This window comes from Microtus pennsylvanicus, chromosome 2 (genome assembly GCF_037038515.1).
Source record: "Microtus pennsylvanicus isolate mMicPen1 chromosome 2, mMicPen1.hap1, whole genome shotgun sequence".
Taxonomy (NCBI): Eukaryota; Metazoa; Chordata; class Mammalia; order Rodentia; family Cricetidae; genus Microtus; species Microtus pennsylvanicus.
This window is the reverse complement of record NC_134580.1, coordinates 128,264,522-128,290,331: the sequence shown is the minus strand read 5'-3', so window position 1 is coordinate 128,290,331 and position 25,810 is coordinate 128,264,522. Positions and strand designations below refer to the sequence as shown.

General features: G+C 42.6%; 1 protein-coding gene across 3 annotated transcripts in view; it reads right to left on the bottom strand.

Annotated features, from left to right (window-relative positions):
* Positions 1–490: 490 nt before the first annotated feature.
* Tpx2 (TPX2 microtubule nucleation factor) overlaps positions 491–25,810 on the bottom strand; it is a 46,609-nt gene continuing 21,289 nt past the window's right edge. For 2 of the 3 annotated variants that reach the window (XM_075962531.1, XM_075962532.1), the window contains 15 exons: positions 24,900–25,013; positions 23,328–23,454; positions 20,677–20,805; positions 19,702–19,818; positions 17,636–17,757; positions 16,715–16,866; positions 13,345–13,513; positions 11,387–11,525; positions 10,119–10,332; positions 6,267–6,362; positions 5,123–5,299; positions 3,657–3,803; positions 2,764–2,875; positions 2,035–2,222; positions 491–921 (listed from right to left, as the gene is read on the bottom strand). In XM_075962531.1, coding sequence (XP_075818646.1) covers positions 814–921; positions 2,035–2,222; positions 2,764–2,875; positions 3,657–3,803; positions 5,123–5,299; positions 6,267–6,362; positions 10,119–10,332; positions 11,387–11,525; positions 13,345–13,513; positions 16,715–16,866; positions 17,636–17,757; positions 19,702–19,818; positions 20,677–20,805; positions 23,328–23,454; positions 24,900–25,013 — 2,111 coding nt within the window. In that variant the 3' untranslated portion in view covers positions 491–813. The remainder of the gene's footprint in view (positions 922–2,034; positions 2,223–2,763; positions 2,876–3,656; positions 3,804–5,122; positions 5,300–6,266; positions 6,363–10,118; positions 10,333–11,386; positions 11,526–13,344; positions 13,514–16,714; positions 16,867–17,635; positions 17,758–19,701; positions 19,819–20,676; positions 20,806–23,327; positions 23,455–24,899; positions 25,014–25,810) is intronic. The other variant, XM_075962534.1, reaches the window with a different exon arrangement.

Genomic DNA, 25,810 nt, shown 5'->3' with positions numbered 1-25,810 from the left:
TCTTGGTTCCTAGCCTGGTACTGCTTTGGGAGGCTGTAGAACCTCTGTCCTGTGAGGTCCATCTGGGGAATGTAAGCCAACAGGGGACAGGCCCGTGGAGCTTACAGACATGTTTTAACTTCCAGCCCGAGTGGTGCCTTCTGGTCACCCTGCCACAGACTGAACTACATCACCTTGTCATCCCCGTCAGGAGGATGGACAGCATTCCTGGAAAACAGTGAGCAGAATATATCCCTGTGACCTTTAAAAAAAAATGTTATTCCAAGTCAGGTTTGAAAATGCAGGCTGCACCAACATTAAAGAATATGCTTCAACAGCAGCTCTGGATGAAGGTGTCCGTGAATCCACGCCGTTGTCTTCCTTGGTGCCATTAAGGACGGCCCCTGCCTCAGAGCACAGGGCTCCTTAACCACAGACTCAATCTGAACAGTGAATGAATCTGACAGATTGGCTGCTTCTCATTCATACTGTAACGGAAACCACAGCCCACGATTTAACGTCCTTTATTTTGTGCTTAAAATATACATAGAAAAGAAGGGTGGAGGGAGATTAGGAGAAAATGATTAGCCTGTGCTAAAGTAAGCACTTGAAATTCTAGTCAGAGCTAAGCCCAATGGTAAAGGAGCAATTGATGTTGGAAGGAAGACAGCTACAAGAAGTCTGGTTAAAGCCTAAATGAGCTGTGTCTCATTAGCTCAAATCTGTTTATAATGATCCTCAAGAAAACTGTCATCCATAGTTGTCAGGTCCACTGCCACGCAGGGGTGGCCTGAGAAAAGGCTGTCTCTACGCCCGGTGTGATGCCCAGAGCGTCTACTGGAATCGGGTGGAGAACTTAGGAGACACGGGCACAGTCAGCGGCAGCTCGCTGGACTTCACCTCCACGGCTGTGTACTTGCGGATCGGATTCGCCTTGTGCACCTGAGGAGGAGGAGAGCAAAACTCCAGTGAGAAGGATGCTGCAGAACTACGCAGTCGCTTGCTTTGTCTTTTAGAGGAAACCGGTTGGAAAGATTGACAGAGCCCAATTACAAATATCAAATGGAGAAGTAGGGTGTCCTAACAGGCTTCTACTGTCGTTTACTGGGTCCCTCACTAAGAATGTCAAACTCATCCTCAGTGTAGCTTACTAGGGAGAGTAATAGAGCCTTTCTCAACCATGGCAGACAAGGTCACAAGGTAAAAAATTGTGCCAGAGCCTGGAGCAATGGCTCAGGGATTAAGTGAGTGCATTGATTGCTCTTCCAGAGGACCCAGGTTCAATTCCCAGCACCTACAACCATCTGTAACTCTAATCCCAGGGCATCTGTCACCCTCCTCTGACCTCAGAGGACACCAACAAAGCACACACAGGGTGGATATGCATATTTGCAAGCAAAACACTTATATGCATAAATTAATAAATCTTAAAATTAAAAAAAATGTAATATTTTTAAAAAGGAGACCTAATGCCCCTTTTCTAGCTTCCATGGGTACTCCAATGCAGGTGGTACACAGAAGTACGTAGTCAAAACACTCATATCTAAAAATAAAAAAATATTTTAAAAAAATTACCAGAGTAAAGTTTTAAGCTTATTTGATTGACTTTTAGTATTCAACAAAATCAGTTCAAACCTAAAGGCAGAAGAGCAATAATCAAGAAGGCTGCTGGAGCGAGAGGTGTCAGCCACTCATGAAGAGTGTAAGATCAATCTTAGAGTTAGCCAGTTTAATGCAGCAACAAACAGCAGTGACTACTTGTGCTTAGGATGCTGCAAGGACCTACACCGAGAATTGCTATAGAGACAGATTTATACTGGGAACAAACTCAGGTACCAGGCAGGTAGCTGGAAAAAAAAAAAAAGGAAAGAAAAGGGAAGAAAAAAATTAACATGACAAAGTAGAGGCTGATTTTCAGAGTGTACGTGGGAGAGATGGTACTGTTCCCCTCACTAGGCTGTCAGGTAGATGTGGAATAGCTTGCCCCAGCTCCACCAGAAAACACAACAGAGACGAGCCAGGGTTTGGCAGTGCACACGCTGCCCAGTCGATTACCAGTTCTCTCCGTAGCCTGGCCAGCTCCTCCTTTTGCTGCTGCTCTTCCTGTTGCCTGGCCTCCTCCAACTGCTGCATCTTCCAGGCTTCCATTTCAGCCGTCCTCTTCTCCAGCTCCTGCCGCTCCTTGGCCCTCCTCTCGGTGGCCAGTTGAAAGGGTTCCTGAACTAGAGAACCGGAAGGGTTCTCTGAGTACAGAAACAGAGACAACATTGATGCAATGCAGTACTTCATAAACCTAGTCCCCCAGGACTAGGCCAAGTGGAGAGACTTGGCTAGCACCCAAAGGCCACTGAGGAAGAAGCGTGAAGTAAAGTCACATTACAGACTTGCAATGCTGAGTAGCTGGGAAGGCTTACCGAAATAATTTAGTGTAAATGAGACAAAAGCAAGACCCAGAGAGGTGAAGTAGCTTGCTCAACCCTGTGTGCTAAGTAGAAGAATCCCAACTTCCTGCCATGTTGTCCACAGCTAAGAAATCTCCACACCCTTCCCTCATCCACTGGCTCTCTTCCTGGGTATGACTAGCCAGCTGTGTCTCCCACGACTCCTGTTCTACCCCAGGTGCCCCAACACACAACACCTTAAGGGTGCTACTAGGTCCAACAAGAGCAAAAGGCCGGGTCTGAGGGAAGAAAGCTGCCATCCTCTCAGGGAAGAGTTCTTGTTGGCATAGCAAGTCCTAGAAACCCATTCTGGCCCAGCCCCCGGTAGCACATAAAATACTACCAGCAACTGATTTCTTCTCCTTCTTGGGAACAAAGGGCTCTTGGAAGATGACGGTGTTTGGACGAGCCTTGAAGCAAGCTGCTTCCTTCTGCTGCTTCTGCTCTTCCTCCAGCTGTTAAAAGGAAAGCCTGTGAGACAGCAGCATACAGTGGCTCCTGACGACTGCACCAGCAGCACACATTCGGGAGGTTCCGGGCTGCCTGTTAAAAAGCTAGCACTTCCTACCCCTTATTTCCTGTGAGTGAGTGGTCAGACCCAGAGGCTCAATTAAATCAGGGTTAGTTTTTGTTTTGAGGAGAGAAAGAGAATAGTAATAGTAGCAAGATTAGATGACAATTATACCAGCCTATAAGCAATCAATCAATCATGCCTTTAATCGCCTATTATGATATATAAAGATCAATTATATCACATACCATGCTGAGAAAACAGCCTGTCTTATTGAGAACCAATTCTCTCAGCATGATTTTTTACCAAAGCACCAACTTAAGGAAACAGATGAGAAAGGAGTTACAGAAACTCTTGACTAAGGAGTCCTGCACCACCAGGTGACTGCTAACTCAGAAGCAAAATTCAGCCTTCTGGCCAAATGCAACTTGAACTAAGAATAGTACTTACATGTTCAAATATACATATGGGGCAAATGGGGCAAATGGGGAACGAAATTATTTGACAAAAGTCATACGTAACCTATTAAACTTAAAATAAACGTTACCTGACCTTTTACAGAAAAACCAATGTGACTCCTGGTTTAAACAGAATATATTAAAGTAATCAAATCTCTCATCCCAGACGATTTCAAGAGATAGTGGATCTACCTGTCCAACCTCTAGTCCTGCCCACTCACTACACACCCATCAACCAACAACATTCCAGCTGCTCCCTATTCCTACCTGGTGCTTCCACAGCTCCGTCTTATAGGCGCCTCTCTTGTCTGTCTCCAGCAAGAAAGGCTCAGCTTGAGTCACATTCTTTACCTTTTTCTCTGGCAAATTAATGGTGTCAAAATCGGGCAGAGGAAGTGCCTTGAACTTGGGCACCTAATGGAAAAGCAAACAGAAGAGTAACATAAGGATCTTCGATCAATGGGGAAGTCAGGAAAACGTATCCCACAGAGGACATCTGATTCTGTTGACGACTTCGGTACCTTCCCACCTTCAAATCACTGAATAAAATAGATAAACACAAAAACTTACAAGGAACTCTTGCCAGACTTGGCAATGCACACCTATATGCCCAGACCTCCAGGAGCTGATGAAGCAGGGTTAGGAGATCAACGCATCTGCCTAGACTACATAGTGAGACAATTATCTCAAAAGTCAAACAGAACCAAAAAAAAGCCTATTAGCAAGTATGCTGGTGAGCATTTTGCTAGCTTGACACAGTCAGGGTTATCTGAAAAGGGGAAAATTCAACTGAGAAAACATGGCCAAACAAGAACCTTCTTCCCAAGCCAGGAGGTGGTGGCGCACGCCTTTAATCCCAGCACTCGGGAGGCAGAGGCAGGCGGATCTCTGTCAGTTTGAGACCAGCCTGGTCTACAAGAGCTAGTTCCAGGACAGGCTCCAAAACCACAGAGAAACCCTGTCTTGAAAAAAACAAAAAACAAAACAAAACAAAAAAAAGAACCTTCTTCCCAAGTGTGGTATTTTATCATAGCAATAGAAAGCAAACTGAGACAGATAGAAAGCAATATTTGTTCCTAAGTATGTGCACGAACCTGAAAGACAGGAAGCTAAGTCAGTTCTCAAAGCCACATGGTCTAGCAGAAAAGCAATTGACCTTTCTCTGTCCCAAAGAAAACCTAGGTTTTCCTCCTAATCCTTCCAAAACTAGCCTCCTTGTGCCAGGCAGATTACTTAAGTTACTTGCCCAAAACAGATTTCCAAAGGGGTCTTGCAAGCATCAGTGGAAAGCAATGGTTTTAATAGTAATTTCATATAAAAGGCATACATATACTTTTTATTAGAAACTATATTTTCATATATTTAGTAAAAGTTCCCTGAATGCCAAGCAGTGTTGGCGCATACCTTTAACCTCTGCACTCGGGAGGCAGAGGCAGACCTAGCTCTGTAAGTACGAGGCCAGCCTGTTCTACAGAACAAGTGCCAGGACAAGGCTCCAAAGCTACACAGAGAAACCCTGTATCAAAAACCAAAAACAAAGTTCCCTGAGTGAGGTGTGGTGATACATCCCTATAATCCCAGTACTTAGGAGGCAGAGGCAGGACAAACACAGATTCAAAGCCAGTCTGGTCTACACAGCATGACACTGCCTTAAAAAAAAAAAAAAAGCGGAGGGGGGAAAAGCTTCCCTTTAAGAGATCAAAGAATAGTATTTTGTAAAATAAAATACCTACCTCTCCTTTCTGCATTTCTTTTATTTTCTTCTCCTTCTGCAACTGGCGCTCTTTGTCCCGGGTATCAAAGGAGAAAGGGCACACCTCCACACTTCTGGCCTCTGGGATGTGGGGTTTGTATGGCACCCCATAATGTGGCACAGGTTGAGCTCGTATCACGACTGGTTTATCCTCTTCCTGAGAGAGAAACTACAGTTTAGAAACAAGACTCCTCAAGACTCCCTGCCCACCCACCTCAGAACGGGAACTCAGAAGGCACTGTATGAGATTTAAGTCACTCAGCCTGAGATGTGACTACAGAAACCTAGCTTCCTTTTCTATCAAAGATGGACAATGCCAACTCAGCTGCCACACCACAGGTCATTGCAACGTAAAAACATTTGGTAAACGACAACACAGTTACTCTAAAAATCTCAAGTTCCTCACAGGGATGCTGGAATAACTAATGAGACCCAACAGACAAAATGAGGAGCAGAAGAAAGTACTAGGCAAGCATACTTCCACCTTAGACTCTGACTCAGACTCTAGACTCCACTAAAACATGTGACTGGAATTAATGGTTGCCAAACCCAGAATAGGACCAAGTTAGTTGTTTGGGTTCAAGCTAGTAACATAAGATTACCGTGTATTTTAGTTTCCACTGAACCTATAAAAAGGTTTATGCTGAGGTTTGCTATAAAATTACCCTAACTCTGGATATATATAGATAAAATAGGAGATGTAATAAGAAGCCAGCATGATCAATGACAATTAACATTTTATAGTTCCATGAATCACCACTTTCAGACACCTTCCTTTTGTATCAAGGACAATACAATGTAACTGCTTTTTTAAAAGTCCCTCTCTGAGCAGTGACAATAATTCAGGGAACTCTTGACCATGTTACAAAGCCAGCATGACCAATGCTAGAGGAATGGACAAGCCTCTAGTGCTTGACTTCCCTGCTGTTTTCACAGACTGCAACCCGTTATCGCTCAAAGTCGAGAGTCACACCTTACCAGTCGCTCTCAGAGGAGCAAAACAGATGGTCAAACATTCATATCATTCTTACAGACTAGAGCTGATTGCCTTTGGGCCCATTAATTGTAAAAACTCAAATTGATGATGCAGAAAAAAAGGAAACATCCTCCTCCCAAGCAATCACCTCATCTTCTCTGGGGGGCAATCGAATTCTGTTCTTCAATGCAAAAACTGGTGACTTGGGGACAGTGGCTGGAATTACCTTCTTTTCAGGAACACCCTAGGAGGAGCACACAGTTCAATTAAATATTCCAGAACAATATTTCCAGTACACAACATGAAATACTAGAACCCAGGCTGAGAAAATAAAACCCAGATGAGCAGACACTTGCCAACAAGCCTGAGCTGCATTTGATCCCTTAACCCATGGTAGAAGGAGAGAACCAACTCCCAAAATTATCCTGATCTCTACATGAGTGTGCAAGGACTAACACTCTCATACAAACATCACACACACACACACACACACACACACACAAAACCAAAAAAGGGAAATTAAATGCCTTCAAATGTTCATGTGCTGAGACAGCAGAGGCCTCCACTGTGAGCACTGTCAGAACCTCCAGGAGCCTCACTCACGGAAACCAAAACTGATCACGTGTAAATCCCGTATACAAAATGGTGCAGTATTTGCATTAACTGATGTACATCTTCTCATATAGTTTATGTCATTATTGTATTACTCATAATACCTAACACGATGAAAATGTGTTAAATATATTTATTCTAGCATATTTATTATATCATATTATGTGAATTTATTATATCATACAATGTAGGGAATATTAGCCAAGGAAAGAAGTTTGTACATGATCAATACAAATGTATTTTTTTCTAAATATTTTTCCATCCATGGTTAGTTGAATTCACAGATGCAGAACCCATTAATTACAGTTGATTGTACATGCAAAAGTTTATTGTACCTATTTATTTTTATTTTATGTGTATGAGTAGTTGGCTGCAAGTATGTATATATGTGCACCGTGTGATGCCTGGTATCAGAGAGGTCAAGAGGGCATTGGGTACCTGGGCTGGAGTGATGAATGGCAGTACACCACAACCTTATGGGTGCTGGAAATCAACCCAGCTCCTCCAAGAGTCGTGAATGCTCATAACTGCTGAGTTATCTTTCTAGAAAGCCCCAGATTTTCTGTTTTCTGAAGGCTTCTATCTTCACAGGAAATTCAGTCCGCAGACTTTGTCATTAATATGCTTTCACATGTTTTAAAAATCTATATTGTGTTTTGCCTTGGGTTTCAGGTCCCCTGGAGCTGAAGTTACAATTCTTACTACAACAAATCTGACGCTCGGCCACACCCAGCACAGATGGACAGACAGCACCACTGCGTGGTGAACTGCACTGGGACTGTGACAAGGGAAGAAAGCCTGGAAGCCAGGGTTCTGCTCTAGCCCAGCTCTGCTTCCCACCTGCACGAGGGAGAGCACATCAACAGCTTCCTAGGCCAGAAATTCTCACAAAGCAAAGCAGTTCAATATCTAAGGACTCATTTAGTTTGGAAAGACCCCCTCCCCTCTCATTTTTTTTTACCTTTCTCTGCTTCCAACCCGGGGATACAGTAAGAGTGGTCTGCTTACAGTATAAAGAGAAGCAATGAAACCCCTAAGCAGCAGCCACACAGACAGCTCGCAGAGCAATCGATCCTCATAATTTCAGAAAGGAAAAGGTGTTCTGTAAGGAATGATCTGGAGTCCAGCATGCGTATCAGTTTACAAATACCTGTAACTCCCATGAATCATATAACCCCCCCCTTTGACTTCCATATAAATAAATAAAACAAACCTTTTAAGAAAAAAGAAAGAAATCTTTGGGGAACCAGTGAGATGGTTCAGGGGGTACAAGCGTTTGCTGCAGAGAATGGTGATCAGAGAGTTCCATTCTTGGAACTCCCAAATAAACACAAAAAAGTTATGGTTAGCCAGGAATAGTGGTGTACAACTTCAATCCCAGCTTATCTCTGTGAATTCAAAGCCAGCTTGGACTACAAAGCCAGTTTCAGGCTAGCCAGGGCTACACGAGTCCCCCCCCTCGCCCCAAAAAAATAAATAAAAAATAAAAAGGAAAGAAAAAAGTTAGTCAAAGCCAATGAGGGCCTCTATTAGACACAAAGAAAAAGCCAGGCGATGGTGCTTACATCTTTAATCCCAGCAGCAGAGGCAGGCAGATCTCTTTGAGTTTGGGATCAGCCTGGTCTACAAAGGCAGTTCCAGGACAGTCAGGGCTTGTTACACAGAGAACCCCATCTCAAAACAAAACAAGAAAAGAAATATAATTTCCACAAACAGAAGTTCCCTTTTTGTTATTTTTACATTTCAATTTCAAATTCTGAGGCCCAGGAATGTTGCCATTTGCATCTGTCTGCCTTCTCTATAGTGTAGGGCAGTGGTCCTCAACTCTCCTAATGCCGTGACCCTTCAATACAGTTTCTCATGTTGTGGTGACATAAAATTATTTCCTACTGTTACTTCTAAACTGTAGTTTTGCTACTGTTATATATATATATTATATATAATGTAAATATCTGTGTTCTTTTATGGTCTTAAGCAATCCCTAGCAAATGGGTCGTGACCCACAGGTTGAGAACCTTTGGTGTTGGGTTAGTGATCCAAATTCTCTTTCCTGGCTTGAAAATCCACCAATCCCTAGGCTTGCTTTGAAATTCCACCAATCCCCACCCTAGAAAGCTCTACCCTGGAAAGCTCCTCCCCCAAGAAATCCTATATAAGCCTGTCTCCTGCTCAGTTCTTTGCCGCTTCTCAACTGAGCAGAGGCAGCGATCCAATAAATCTCTTGTGTGAGGTTTGTTGTGCAGTGTGACTTTGTGGTATTCCTTGGCTCCCCACAGCCAGGAAACCCCTCAAGAGCTGTACACTTCCACAGAGCACCTACAGGAGATCTGGGGATGAGAGCATGCACTCTATTCTACCAGGCTCTGCCAGCTTTAAGGACAAATGCCTGTCTTATTCCCCCTTTGAGCTCCCAGTGTCTAGCACAGATTATAGATAGGAGCTGGTACACATCAGCTTATAATGTCTCTCATGGGGCTTTCAGTTAAAGAGGGAATGATGATTACTCCTAGGTATGATCATGGTTTTTATAAAGCCTTGCAAGTATAACTTGAGGTTGCAAGGCAACATACAGTAAGTCGCACAATGGCATGAAATTTGCAGTACTGGATACCAAGAGGTAGATACAAGGACATCTCTGCATCCTAGAAGTTTAAGACAAGACTGAGCTACAAAGCAAGACCCCACCTCAAAGGAAAGAATAATTATTTCACCAGTGCATTGTGTGTTAGTTTATATTTTATCAACTTGAGCTTTTACAGATCCTGGTTATCTATGCAAGGTTCAGAAACCAACCTTGCCAATCCTGAGGGAGGACGCCATACGAAAGGGGACATGTGTCAGCATCACAGCCAGCACAAGGATGTCACCTCTACTATGTGTCACCAAAGCTTGCCCCTCTACAGAGCACTCTCTGAAGTTTCCCTCCCTCTTCTCAAGTTCTGCAGCCCATTAACTACATCTGTTGCCCGGGCATGCTGGTGAACACCTTACTCAGCACTTGGAGGCAGAGGCAGATGGGTCCCCGGTGAGTTTAAGGTCAGCCTGGCCTACAAAGTGAGTTCCTTGACAGTTAGGGCTACACAGAGAAACCCTGTCTTGAAAAGTCAAACAAAAAAACCCAAACCCCAGAAAAGTTACATCTATTTTCAGAATACATCCACCTATGAGTCTATAAATTTTTTTGAGTCTCTCTTATTTACCCACTCGTTGCCTCTTACTAGACTTGACGTTTTAAGACCAAAATCCAATCCTGCTGGATCTTTTTGTCATTCTCCAGACTGATACAATGACGCCCCGCTCACGTACCAACATGAACATTTGTGAGTAGGTGGATCTTTAGTCATGTGCAAAACACTTCTGCCTGCACCCACACCTCAAGTATTCTTACCACAACATCCTCCAGGATCTTAGTTGGGCACGGTCTGGAATGAAACTCAAAGTGTTCATCCTCTGATTTTTTCTTTGATTCTCTCTCCTGAATTCGTTTCTCAATTTCCAAATCAAAACCAACAGGCTGAGTGGGAGGTTTAACAGGTATCTTGGGCAAGACAGGGCCACTTTCAAAAATTCTGGGATCAAGTTCCCGAGCTTTGAATTTGTATCTGTAAGGAGGGAATTTAAATAATAAACAAAAAAGGCTTTTTAAATTAAACTACACAAAGTAGAACAAAACCTATAAATAAGCAATAAGATGATCCACTATGTACAGCAAAATCTCTCCTCTCCATCTTTTCTTCACCTCCTGACAAGACTAAACGAGGCAGGTGGGAATATGGAGGCTTGGGACTCCATGATGGCAAGCACCTGTAATCCTAGCATTCAGGAGATAGAGACAGGGGACCAGAAACTCAAGTTTGGGGCTGGTGAGCTAGCTGGCTCAGGGGTTAAAAGCACTGGCTGCTACTCCAAAAAGCCTCAGTTCCCAACAGAGAACAACCATCTCTAACCATCTCCAGTTCCAGAGGATCTGATATCCTCTTTCACTAGGCACCAAGCATGCCAGTACTGCAGATAATACATGAAGGCAAAACTCCCATAAATATAAAATAAAATTAAAAAAAAAAATCAAAGTCATCCTTGGGTAATAGCAACTTTGAGGTCAGCTAGGAATACATAAAACCCTTGTCTTAAAAAAAAAAAAAGTAGGGGCAAGCAAGGCTGGTCTGTAATTCAAGCAATTCAGGCCGAGGCAAGAGAATTGGATAATTAGACATACCTGTGCTACAAAGCCAGCCCAAGCAACTTAGTGAGCTCGACTTGAAAAGTTAAAAAGGACTGGGACGTAGCTCAACAGTAGTGTTTGTCTTACGTGCACAAAGACCCTGGGTTCACCCCAACACCATGATGATCAGGAAAGATCTAGGCAGACAAGTTCTAGCCTTTTCTAAGAGGAGAGCTATAAAAATCCTTTGACAGCCAGGGTAAGGTCTACCCAGACTAGGGATCCAAAACTAAGTTCTGCCACTCGCACTTCGGCTTTGGACTTTTACCAGATTGTGCTCCAGGGCACCTCCACATTCCCACCTCAGTCACAGTGACAGGAGCACAGTCTACAGAGCCACCATGAGAAGGAAAACAGCAACTGCTGCCCCCATAGGGCCGAAAGCAAACAGGCAGGCTTTGCTAGCGTTCCTCAGACATGCCAGCAGGACTCACTGCTGCAGCTTCTCAAGCTCCTCAGCTTCCTGTTCTGCTGCACTTTTGCAGGTCACAACTCTCGCACGGTATTTAGTTTGCAGTATGGGAGTCTGGGGATCTCTTGAGATCTTGGTCACAGATCTGGAGGGTAACAAGTCTGTAAAGCAAAATCAAAGACATTTGCTTAGTTCTCCAAAATCCAATTGACCTGTAAATGCTGACCCAACCAGATAGAAAATGGACAAAGCAGGCGCCTGGCTTTGTGTGCTCAACCCACAAATGTTCCCTCCCTTCTTATCGAAGGGTAAATTCTTCTGCCATCTTTGCACTGAAAACTTAACTATGCCGATGGAGGTCTCTGCCATTGCATAGGCCTTTCGACTGACAACAATCTACTTTGCTTGTTGTTAACAATGTTTTATTACAGTTTTCAGACCTTTACAAACCAATGAGAAATTCCCAACTTTATGAATTTCACAACAAACATCCGTATCACTCATAGCAAGTCAATGGTAAAGCCAGGCATGATAGTGCATTGCCTGTAATCCCAGCAATTAGGAAGCTGAGGCAGGAGAATCAATACTTGATGCCTCACCTAGGCTACATTTCAACTTTCAAACCGACCTCACTATAGCTACACCAAGCAGGGAGGCAAAGAAATCAGATAGTAACTGAAAGTTAGAGACAAACAGAAAGAGCAAGAGCAACTATCCCGACACATCAGTATTTAGAGCCGCGGTTCTCAACCCTCCTAATGCTGCAACCCTTTAATATAGTTCCTCATGTTGGAGACCCCCAACTATAAAATTATTTTTGTAGCTACCACATAACTGTAATTTTGTTACTGTTATTAGCCGTTAAGCAAATATCTTTGCTTTCCGACAGTCTTAGGTGATCTCTGTGAAAGGGTCATTTGACCCCCAAAGAGGTTATGAGCCACAGGTTGAGAACGGTTGATTTAGAACCTTAACAATGCTCACAGAGGGTATTTCCCTGGTACGTAACAAGCCAGACAATTTTCAATCTAGACCTTATATAAAGGTGAGGAAAATTATTATCTGACTCATTTACTGGAGTCTCTTTGGAAACAGAATCTGACTATGAAGGTGTGACTAGAAGAAAACTTAATTCCATGAAGATTAAAAAAAGTCATTATTTTCATAATATAAAATGTCAGGATATAGTAGCAATCTTAAGGAACACTGTAGTTAGGGTTGAGAATGTAATACATTGGTAGAGTGATTGACCAGCATACACAAGGCCTTAGGCTGAATCCCCAGCACTGAAAAGGAAAACAGAGAAATACTGCATTTAAAGTAAGTAACTCATGTGGTCACCTACAACAAAGTGCTAAGCAATGCCTAATAGGAAGAGAAAATTTACAGAGAGCTTAAAAGCGCACCCTGTTTTACCCAAAATATTAGCCATATTTGTTTTTGAGTCTGGGTTCTTTGTCGTCCACGCTAGCCTTGAAATCACTATTTAGACCAAGTTGGCCCTGAGTCCCCACCTCCCAAATGCTCAGATTAGAAGCATACACCACCAACCCCCCTTAGCCCCATCTCCTGGTAAGTTATTTTACAGTACTTTTTTTCTTTTTTGGTTTCTCAAGACAGGGCTTCTCTGTATAGCAGCAGCCCTGGCTGTCCTGGAACTCACTTTGTAGAACAGGCTGGCCTCGAACTCACAAAGATCAGCCTACCTCTGCCTCCCAAGTGCTGGGACTAACGGCGTGTGCCATACCCAGCAACTATTTTCAATTTGTAGACTTTATCTTCTTGTAGAAATTTCTTTCATAAAGACAGAAACAAATAAAAGCCTCTCATCTGTCCACCACCAAGCCGGGACAAACGCATCAGCATTTGTGCCTGTTCCCCGCGCTCTCCGACTATCCCTCTAAACGACCACAGCTGCCGTGCTGAGACTGGAGAAGCAGCCCCAGCCAGCAAGGTCCGGGGGGGGGGGGGGGGACTTACTCTCGTCCTTCTTATTCCTCAGGTGGTATCTACTAGGGGTTCGTTTGTGGAAGGCTTCGACCTGCTGTGCAATGGGCACATAGGTAGAAACTGCTTCTTCAAATGTTCTTTTCTTTCCTTTGGACAGATTGAAGGGCTTAACAATGGTGCATCCTTTAGTCACTCGGGCCTGTGAAGGGAAGAGCGGTTGAGCAAATTAAATGAGATCACAGCCACATACTTAGCCCAGCTGTGGAGCTAGGAGCCTTACACATACGAGTCCTTCAGCAAGGGTTACATCAGTCTGTGCAATCATGTTTCTTCTTTTGAAAAATCTAGCACTTAGCAAATTGTTTTGCTATAATAGTACATATGCAGTTTTCCCCAAGTATATAATGCTTTGAACCAATCAAGAGCAAGTTTTCTTGGAATTCAAAGAGAAAGGGAAATAAAAGATAAAATCACTCATACGAAACTGGCATGGGCTGCTGGGTCTGCATCAGGTCAGGCAGAGGCCTAACTTAGCTCTCTCCACATAGACCCTCAAACTGATTGACACAAAAGTCTACCCACTGTGGAGCATTAACTTCTCATCCATTTTTAGTGAGGTTTTTGGTCGGGTCTCTCTGCGTAGCCTTGGCTGGTCTGGAACTCACTATGTAGACCAGGTGGCCTTTAACTCACGAGAGATTCACCCATCTGCCTTCCCAGTGCTGGGGTTAAAGCCATGCACCACTAGGCCTGGCTCAATCATTAATTGTGAATGGAAGCAAAACTCAAGGGCACATTTCTAATGAGGCAGCGACGACAAATTCTTAAGGCTGACTTGAGCAGCGACAGAGTATGATCTCATCTCAAATAAAAGACAAAGATGACTATATAAATGTGAGCAGCTCACTACCTGCAGAATGTTGATTTAGGATCATCATTGCTTCTGGTGGTGCTCTGCTAATAAAACTAGACACAAGGCCAGGCGGTGGTGGCGCACGCCTTTAATCCCACACTCGGGAGGCAGAGGCAGGCGGATCTTTGTGAGTTCGAGGCCAGCCTGGTCTACAAGAGCTAGTTCCAGGACGGGCACCAAAGCTACAGAGAAACCCTGTCTCGAAAAACCAAAAAAAGCAAAAAAAAAAACAAAAAACAAAACTAGACACATTTTGGCACCAGTCATACATATGATGTATAGACATTCATGCAGACAAAACACATGCACACATTAAATAAATAAATAGGGGAGGCTGGAGAGGTGACTCAGTGGTTAAGAACACCTACTGTTCCTCCAGAGAACCTAGAGTTCAATTCCCAGCACGCACATCAGGTAACTCAGACAACCATTTAATTCCAGCTGTCAGGTAGTGATCCCACTTCCTCTTCTAAACTCCACTATTACCCACACATACGTGACACGCACTCACAAGACACACAGGTATATACATAAAGAAAAAGAAATAATAAAAGTATTTAAAAATAAAATTTTGCCTGGTCAGGAGGGTGGTATACACCCAGCATCCCGTTATTGGGGAGGGGAAGGCAGGAGAGTCAGGAATCATTCTCAGCTACAGTGAGTTTGAGGCAAGCCTGAACAAAATACAACTCTGTCGTTTAAAAAAAAAAATCAAACAGCTGGCTGGAGAGTGGTTCCACAGTTAAGAGTGCCTATTACTCTTTTGAAAATTAAAAAAAAAAAAGGAGCAGAACAGTGGTCATAAATTCCTTTAATCCTAGCACTTGGGGAGGCAGAGGCAGGAGGATCTCTGAGTTCAAAGACAGCCTGGTCTACAGAACAAGTTCCAAGACAGCCAGGGCTACAAAGAGAAACTTTGCCTCTAAACCCAACCACCACCACCACAAAAATAATAATAATAATAATAAATAAACTGAAAACAATGAGGTCTGCTCCAACTTCAGTTTTCACATGGGCTCTGTTAGATCTTGAACTCACCACTGTAGCAACAAACTTTTTTTAAGATTTTTTTTCCTTCAGATTTGATGTTTATTTTTTGAAAGAACAGGTCCTAAAACCTTTATGCAAATAACTAACCCCTGGTTCTACCCCAATCTCCTTTATCAATTAGCAAATTTGTCCTGCAGGCTAAACTAGGTGTCAACTATGCTCACATGACCCTAGGTTTATGTCTTTTATTTCTGACATTATAATTACATCGTTTTCCCCTTTTCTTTCCTTCCTCCAAAGTCTCCCATATCATCACCACCCCAATTTCAGATTTATGGACTCTTTTTTTTTATTAATTTTTGTTACATACATACATATATATTCCTATATATAACCTGCTCAGTCTGTGTTCTGACTAGTCTTATGTCAACTTGACACAAGCTAGAATTATCTAAAAGGAGGGAACCTGAATTAAGAAAATGCCTCCATAAGATCTAGCTGTTTTTATCTTAATGATTGATGTGGAGGGCCCAGACCACTGTGAGTGGTGTCATATAAAAAACAACAACAACAACAACAAAAAACAGGCTAAGCAAGCCATGGGGAGAAAGCCAGTAAGCAGCACTCCTCCATGGTCTCCAAATCAGCTCCTGCCTCCAGAATCCTGCCCCGTGTGAGGTCCTGTCCTGACTTCCTTCAGTGATGAAGAGTGCTGTGGAAGTATAAGCCAAATAATCCCTTTCCTCCCAAGATTTCTGTGGTCACGGTGTTCTATCACACCACCAGCCACCCTAGCTAAGACAGTCTGTACAATGTAACTCATATGTATGTTTCAGGGCTGACCCTTTGTACTGAATAACCAATGGATGTGCTCTTCCCTGGGAAGACTATTTCTCCAGCTCTCAGCATTCCTTAGTTACCTGTAGTTCTCTGAATAGGACTGAGGCCTCCTGAGCTTTCCTTCATACATGTTAGCATGCCTATTGTGGCTGTCCTTGTTCAGCTCATGTTTAGGCAGTCACGTGGGTGAGACTGTAGCTTCTGACATTCCTAGGAGACACAATCTCACAGCAAACTCCCTGATCCAACTGGGGCTGGGGCAGCCCTCTCATGCTGTGTCCAGTCTCATTAGCAGAGTACCACCAGAAGCAATGACGGCCCCATCTTCACATTTGCTGTCATCATTGTCTTTCATTTGAGATGAGGTCATACTTCCCACACTCTCTTCTACACCTGAACCTTCAGGTGCTGGAGAAAGCCTCTACAAATTTGCCACACATAATTTTATGTGCTTCCTATTCCATCTTAATTTTTACACCAACTTGGTAGCATGCTTTCCCAGGAGTGATTTGCTGACAGTCACAGTTCACAGGGAATTTGTATCTACCTTGATTCAAAAGTAAGCCTCAATCATCCTATATCGTAAATAATGACCACAAATGCTCCAGCTGAATCCTACTCAATTAGTAATAAAAATGCTGTTGCCTGGCAACTTACAGGTGATGCAGGATGCTTTCGAAGTTCAGACATGAAATTCATTTCTTTATACTCTTCCTGGTTCTTGGGATGTTGTTTGATTCGCTCATCTGTGAGGAAGTGAAAGTCAACTGTTTTGGTGACTTGGCTCACGGATTTCTTCACAGGTTGCACTGAGGAACAGAGGAACACAGCATTAAGAACAGAGAACACTCTTTCCGCATCTCTGTTACTATGGATCGAGGTTTTATGTTCGCTGAGTTCTAGTGGGCTTGAAGTCCTTTGCTCAGATGCAAACTGGGTAAGGAAGAAGAGTCGGCTACTGGGATGCAGTCAGAGCTTGGAGAAAGATATTCACTCCAATTGCTTTGATAGAGTCATGACCTCACCCCCCTTTGTGAATCGGTGCTAGAGGTGGAACCCAGGGCCTCACAGATTCTAGTCAAACACTCCATACCACTGAGAATCCAAGCCCATCGACTGACTTTAAAGGCAAAATTTAAGTCAAAATCTTTAAGAGGGGACCCTATAAACTCCAAAGTCCTTTTCCAATAAAGTAAGCAGGGATCTCTAGCTTTGATGCCATCAATACCACTATGCCAGAACAATGCAAAGTCATACTTTCCCTTCTAAATGGAACTGAATTTGACAGAACTATTTTTTCTCTTCCACCTTTAAGATGAGAAGGAAATGACAGGCTGGCCAGGCTGCCTGAATCTCAGTCCTTTTGCTGACACACAAGAGAAGAACAGCATGCTCTGAGAACGCACTGGTGTAGGTGGTCAGGTTGAGAAAGAAATCCTGGGATGCAGCCAGTTTTAAATAAATACATGTCCTATGCTGGCTACTCCAACTGGTGTTTTTGCTTTAGAGACCTCAAAAAATGCTACCAAAAATCCAAGAAGCACCCTCCTAGTTAAGGCCCAGCGAGGCGCAACAGACCTGGCCCTGCCAGAGCAAGCTTCTTGAACTCCTCATTCTTCTTCCGCATCTCCATCACCTCCTGCTGCATCTTCAGTCTTTTCTCCAGCTCCTGCTCCTCAGTGCTTTTGAGAACCTTCTGCCTAGAAACAAGAATCAGTAAGAGAGAAGAAAGGTAAAAAGGGTTAAGTGATTCAAAGGATGCAAAAGCTGATGGGTATAATCTATGATATCTGTCAAAACCAAAGTCTATCTACTAGAAACCAGTGTAGGCTTAATTAGGTAACATTAAGAGAAGATGGGTACTTTCCATGAAGACACTATAAAATTTTCAGAGAACAAAGCTTAAACTACACAAAACACTAGACACCACCAAAGACTCATGTATTTGTCTATACCAATAATACGCTTTTGTGCCACATGAAAAACTAAGCTAAAAAGCCAGAAAAGCCACAATAGAATTCCAGCATTTGGGAGGTTAAAGCCAGAGAACTGTAAACCAGCCCAGGTAACCTAGCTAGTTCCAGGTCCAGCAGTGTAAGAAAGGAAAGAAAAAGCCAGCCAGTGGTGATATATGGCTTTAATCCCAGCACTGGGAAGGGACAGGTAAGCAGATCTCTAGGCGTTCCTGGCCAGCCTGGTCTACAGAGAGAGATTCAGGGCAGCCAGATCTACAGAGAGAAGCCCCATCTCAAAAAACAAAAAAAATAAGTAAATAAATAATTTGATGCTTTAAATATTGTATCAACTAGATCTGAAGCAATGTAAAATTAAAGAAGCAGATAAGGGGCTCGGGATGTAGCTTTATAGTCAGAGAACTTACTAACATATGCGAAATTTAATCTCCAGTACCACACACACCAGGAGAGGTGGTTGATATCTACATCACCTGCACTAGGGAAGTGGAGACTAAAGAGCAGACATTCAAGGTCATCCTTGGCTACTTAGCTAATTACAGTCAGCCTATGCTACAAAAACAACAAAAAGGTGTGATACTGCAAATCTTTTTTTTTAAATTTCAAAATAAAATTTGTAATAAATATCAACACCCATAAAACCATTATCTATTATTAAACCAGTGGTTTCCTAATGTTGCGACCCTTTAAGACAGTCCTTCGAGTTGTGGTAACTCCAATCACAAAATTATTTTCATTCTTACTTCATAACTGTGATTTTGCTACTATTATGAATGTCATTATAAATATTTTTGAAGATAGATGTTTGTCAAAGCGGTTGTGAGCCACAGGTTGAGAACTACTGTATTAAAATATGAACAAAATTTTCCAGAAAAAAACTGAAATAATCTTTTGGCAAATAAATAAAACTGACACCCTCCCCCCCAAGTCGATTACTGACTGTAAAACCAAGGATAAGAAGCTCAAGGAGGCCTGTTCAACTGAGATGGGAAGAAGTTGTACTGATCTTGTCCTGTGAGTGTTTTTTGTTTTGTTTGTTTTTTAGCCCTGATTTCCTTGGCACTCTGTGAACCAGGCTAGCCTTGAACTCAAAGATCTGCCTGCCTCTGCCTCTGCCTCTGCCTCTGCCTCTCCCAAGGGCTGAGATTAAGGGCGTGCACCAGAGCCCAGCTTTCCTGTGCAAGTTTAAACCAGCACCAAGGCCAGCTGGCCTGGGTCTGAAAAAGTCTGGGATAAAACCGGACTCGCTGAACATAGCAGACAATGAGGACTACTGAGAACTCAAGAACAATGGCAATGGGTTTTTGATCCTACTGCACGTACTGGCTTTGTGGGAGCCTAGGCAGTTTGGATGCTCACCTTACTAGACCTGGATGGAGGTGGGTGGTCCTTGGACTTCCCACAGGGCAGGGAACCCTAATTGCTCTTTGGGCTGACGAGGGAGGGGGACTTGACTGGGGGAGGGGGAGGGAAATGGGAGGTGGTGGTGGGGAAGAGATGGAAATCTTTAATAAATAAATAAATAAAAATTAAAAAATAAAATAAACCAGCATCTGTGAACATCTGCTTTCCATCTCGGCATCCTGCGGGTCACAGACAGCTTCCAGGGGTTTCCCGAAATAGCAGGTGTGCTGTACTTACTCTAAAGTTTACACTGGGAAAGAGATTTACCTTGTGGGTGGAACAGCAGCCACAGTACGTCTGCCCTTGGCTTTCTCTAGACTTTCTCTCTCCTTCTTTCTGGAAGTACTGCCTTCCTCCTCTTCCTCTGGTTTCTTTTTATGAGACCTTGAGGTCAAAATGAAGAAAAATAAATAAATTTCAGCTTCCTGAAGCACACCCTCATCTGGGGGACTAACAACAACTGAAGCACAAGGCTCTTCAGTCCCATCGTCAGACCATGCATAGCAACAGCTCCAACAGAGGTCGGGGAGGCATCTGCCATCATGTCAACCGACAGAAGACAGTAGTCAACCTTCCTGACAGCTATGATCTGTTTCTCAGTAAATTCAGAAGTAGCAACAATGTAGCCAGCTATAAGTAAGCACTGTACCTGCTTTGCAGCCCCCACTGCAACTGGGAGATCCAAGTGACAATCTGAACAACTAAGATAAAATTTAAGATACAGTCTCTGGAGAAGGCCTCACTTTCCTGAGTAAGTGACAGCTGCTCCCTTTACAATCTACGCTCTTGAACATTGTTGTACTGTCCACAGACACAGCAGCTGCTTTCAGGCAACAGCTCAAGCAGAATGAAAAAGCTAGGATGTCAGAGCTAAAAATCAACCAAAGCCTTCTTTTCCACAGAGACGTCTGAGAAGCAAAAAATTTAGTCACTTTAGAATATTCTTTGTGGTGAAACACATTCCCAAATAAATAAATAATAATAATAAGCACGAACATCATATATTCTGGTCAGTCTTTGCCACAGAAGAGCACTGGGGCAAACCTCTAAACTAAGATTCAAGCATCTCCAGAGGGGACACAGGAAACAGCTTAGGAGTTTCCCAATCTACAGCCAGCAGACTGTAGATGGACCCATGGGTAACTTTAATAACTCAGCACTCTCTGCTCAGGAGAGAGACCTACCTACCGCACAGGACAGAGGTCTGCAAGGCCAACCAACGGTAAAGCCTTGGCGACTTACATTTTCATTCTTTTGGGAGATGGTAGGTCACGGGCAGGAGTGGTGCATCTCTTGGCTTTCATTTCAACAAGGGCATGTTTTTTGTCTTTGTGCTCCAAATCCTTCTGAGCAGAGAGTCTAAGGGATCTCCTATGGTGGAAATGACACAATTTATCCTATGATGAATATATTTACTACAGATACACAAACGTTCTTCAGACAGTAGAAGTTTGTCATACTGCAAGGCCAATAAAACATTTATTATCCATTCTCTAGTAACCTAATGTTAGTGAAAATTTGCTGTTTCCAACCATAAAATTCTGGCATTCAAATTTGCTGGTGGTTTATAAATTAGTCCTCAATAAAATTGACATTTAAAAACACCAGCAAAACAGACTAAATAGGGTCATGCTGTTGTAATCTCAGCACTCAGGAAAGCTAATATAGCAGACTGGCAAGACCTTGTCTCTAAAAGAGAAACCTAGACTCAGAGCCCTGGGTGTGGAAGTAGATGCCTCTAATCCCAGGGTTGAAGAGGTGAGGAGGGAGCATTTGAGATTAGCCTAGCCTACAAATTGAGTTCCAGAACAATCTTAGCTATATACAATGAAAGCCTGTCTCAAAATTTAAAACAGAGTTAAAATACTAACTATATTTGAATGAGGCTGGGATAGTTCAGTGGTAGAAGACTTGGTTGGAAGGACAAGAAGCAAAGATCTGGGTTCACTTCCCAGGGGAGATAGGGAAATAGGATAACAACATCAACAACAAAAGACAGTTACCAGAAAACAAAGCAGTGATAGATCTAACCAGATTAATAATTATAATATAGTAATATAAATAAATACAAGCTGACAACATTTCAAATAAAATAAAAATTAATGAGACCAGGTTTTTTGAGGGGGTTTTTGTTTTTTTGTTTTGTTTTGTTTTTTGTTTTTTCGAGACAGAGTTTCTCTGTGTAGCTTTGGTGCCTGTCCTGGAACTAGCTCTTGTAGACCAGGCTGGCCTCAAACTCACAGAGATCCACCTGTCTCTTCCTCCCAAATGCTGAAATTAAAGGCATATGCCACCACCGCCTGGCCCCCAAGACCAGTTTTTTCTTTGGTTGCTTTTTTTCTTTTGGGTTTTTGTTTTTGTTTTTTGTTTCGTTTTTGAGACAGGGTTTCTCTGTGTAGCCCTGTCTATCCTGGAACTCACTATGCTGACCAGGCTGGCCCAAGAGATTCACCAGTCTCTGGCTTCCAAGTGCTGGGATTAAAAGCGAGTGCCATCACCTCCAAGCTGGGATTTTTTTGTGTTTTTTTTTTTTAAAGCAAGAGTCCACTAAGTGCCATCTACAAAACATAACTGTTTGTGATTGTTTAGTTACTTTAAAAGTTCCACATGCGGCAGGAATGGGGAGGAGGGGGGCAGTCAGATGATTCAGTGAACAGAAGAGCTTGTGTCCAAGCCTGATCCCAAGTTCCTGTTCCAGGAACCACACCGTTGAAGGAGAGAACTGACTCGAGCTACTGTCCATATGCATAATGGCATACACACACAACATATGTGTGTGTGTATAATTTTAAATTTTTAAAAATGTTTTTAAAGATTTATTTTTATTTGCTGTGCATTGGTGTTTTGCCTATATGCACATCTGTATGAGGGTGCTGAATCCCCTGAACTGGAATTACAGACAGTTGTGACCTGCCATGTGGATTCTGGGAATTGAACCCACATCCTGGGGAAGAGCAGCCAGTGCTCTTAACCACTGAGCCATCTCTCCAGCTCCATAATTATAAAATTTTAAATAAAAGCTGGGCATATAACTCCGCAATAGAAAGATGCTTAGCACAAATGAGAGTGGTTCAAATTCTAATATCACAAAATATTAAGATGAATAATAAAAGACAATGATAGAATAAAAGTAAAGAATAGACGATATATATAAACCTGATCATGAGAAAGGTTCTGTAATATTCAGAAACAAATAAAAGCATTTGAGGGCTGAAAAGACAGACTCAGTGGTTACAAGAAGTGGCTGCTCTTCCAGAGGATACGGGGTCATTTCCCAGTACCTTTATGAGGGCTCACAACTGTGTATAACTCCAGTTCCAGAAGATCTGGCACCCTTCTGACCAGGTGCCAGGAATGAACATGACACACATAAATAAATGCAAGCAAAACACCCAGAAACATAAAATAAAATAAATGAAATCTTTTAAAAAGAGAGAGGAAGGTAATTGACATCAGAAAAACATAACCTGCCAGGAGGTGGTGGTGCACACCTTTAATCCCAGCACTCCAGAGGCAATGACAGGTGGATCTCTGTGAGTTCAAGGTTAGTCTGGTCTACAGAATGAGTTCCATGACAGCTAGGACTGCACAAAGAAACCCTGTCTCAAAAAAACGAAAAAGAAAAAAGAAAGAAAAACAATCATTTTATTCATACAAAGCTTTTAAAATAAAACTGATGAGTTTGAATCCTGGCTTTGAAACGAACTTGCCTTGAGCAAGCAGCTAAGTATGTATATAAGCTCCTATCTACAAATTAAACCTACAAGCTCCAATCCACAAGCACTGAACGAACACAGCAGTCTAACAGCACTGACACAGGCCATCGATCCGCAGAGTTACTTTACTGCTTGAGCAGTTCCACTAAGACCCACAACTTTTGTGCCCACTCTTACCTCTGAGGCTGGACAGGAGTTTTTCCTGATACAGTCCCCTCTGCAGTCACGGAAGAACACACATTTGATGGAACGGAATGGTTTTGAAGATTTTCTTTTTCTGCCTCATTATAGTAAGTGTTGTCAACTATGAGAGACCAAAAACCTAGTTAGACTACTGCAGAAGTGTCCTAAAATACCCACTTATAAATATATTAAAAGGGCCGGGCGGTGGTGGCGCACGCCTTTAATCCCAGCACTCGGGAGGCAGAGGTAGGCGGGTCTCCATGAGTTCGAGGCCAGCCTGGTCTACCAGAGCTAGTTCCAGGACAGGCTCCAAAGCTACAGAGAAACCCTGTCTAGAGAAACAAACAAACAAACAAACAAAAAAATCATATGGGGCTGGAGAGATGGCTCAATGGTTAGGCACATTTGTTGCTCTTTGGGAACCTGAGTCGAGTCCCTGTACCTACATGGTGGTTCACAACCACCTGTAACTCCAGTTCCAGGGGTTCTGACACCCTCTTCTGACCTTCATGGGCACCAGGCATTCAAGTGATGCAAATATATACATGTAGGCAAAACACTCAGACACAAAAAAAATTAAATAAACCTAATTTTTAAAAGAAAAGCATGTCTGTATGAATTCAAACAATAAATATTAATTTTTAATTTTAATATTTTAATTAATACCCCACAATCAATACTTAAATCTCAAGAAAAGCAAATACATGTGTATATCTGTGAGTATGTGTGCATAAGCATGTTTGTGATGATACAGAATTCTAAATTAAAATCATATGTATGCCATACAAAAATATCATTCCAAAGCATGAAAGCTTTAACTTAGGCTAGTTATGCAGAAGGCCTGCTTACAAAAGCTATTTTGCTTATACAACATATACATGCGTCAAATTATCACACTGTACCCTATAAACATACTATGTTTAACAATTAAAAACAATTTTTAGGTTGGCTATAATGACCTAAAGACAGTCTGAACTACATGAAACCATGTTTAAAAATTTCAGAAACTAAGGTCTGGGATGCAGCCCAGTAGTAAAGCATTTGTTCACCATACTCAAGGCCCTACATTCAGTCACCAGCATAGCAAAAAGGAAAAGGAAAAACAAACAAATGCCAGAAAACACACACACACACAAGAAAAGAAGATTATACACTAACATTATTTATGAACCTTGATGCAAAATTCTTTTAAAAATGCAGCACTCAATTATTAGCACTTATCAACCATGCATAAGGTCCTAGACTTAATACCCAGCACTAGGGAAAAAAAATCTCCCAAATGAATCCTAAAGGCATATAAAAAGAAAGCTCCAGTCGCGTATGGTGGTGCCTACAATGTCAGCATGCAAGAGGTGAGGCAAGAGGAGCACAAGTCTGAAGCCAGCTTGAGCTACACACAGACCTCTTCTCAGGAAAAAGAGCAGCACATGGTTAGCTGTACATCCACTACGAACTGACTCCACCCATTCAGTGACAAACCAACAGCCTCTGCTGACTCCCTCAGAGCCACAGCGCTAGTCCCCACCGGCTGTGGTCCAGGCTCTTGTCTAAGCTGGTTCTCCTTACCTGCCTTCAAAGGTGTGACATGGCCTTGCTGAACTTTGACTTTTCTCATTCCCTGAAAAAGCTCACCAATTCCATTCTTCCCAAGAAATTTGTTCTCCAAGCTGGCCTTCTCATCTGTGAAATAATCAGTAAGGAAGCAAAACAAAGAAGAATCAAGCATTAAAATGGGGAGTAAAGTCTATTGCCAGGACCTTTAGCACAAACACAATTCTAGCAACTAAAGGAAAGGAATGTGCAGTCAGGGACAGACTGCAAACTCTCCCCAAAGCAACATCCAACAACATCTCACAGTTAAGGGAAGTGCAGATTCTGTACTCCTTTATCTTTGTAAGGATACACAGTTAGGGCCACACCAATATTATCTGGCCCTATTTACCATTTAAATGCATCACATTCTCCTTGAAGAAAACTTGTAGCCACCAGGGACTGTAAAATTACAAAGAACAGATTCTATTCAGAGTGTGGGGTGTGTGAGAGTGGAGCAGAGCAAAGTTTTCTCAAGGAGTTTTATCTTGGGTTCTGCTGTGACTAAAGCTGGCACAAAAACAATCTGTTCCAGCAACAGGAGCACAGGGAGCCCCTGAATAACTACACTGTGCACAGACATTCTGATTATAACCACGTGAAAGATGGGACAAGATGAAAGAAAACAAGAAAGAAATACACTATATAGCTAAAGTGATTTTCTAAGTACGGGATTATTTTTTTTCTTTCAAACTTTGCATTTAAACTTAATGCTATGCTAATATTCCCTTTCTGTGGATATCGGGAGGGTAAAGAAAAACTTGTAAAAGGAAATCTTTGGACAGTCTGGGTGTTACCTCGGGGTTGCAGTGCTATTGGGAATGGTAAAGACCACTCTAGGACAGCAAGCCAGACTATCTGTTGTTCCTTCCAACAGAGCCCTCTGC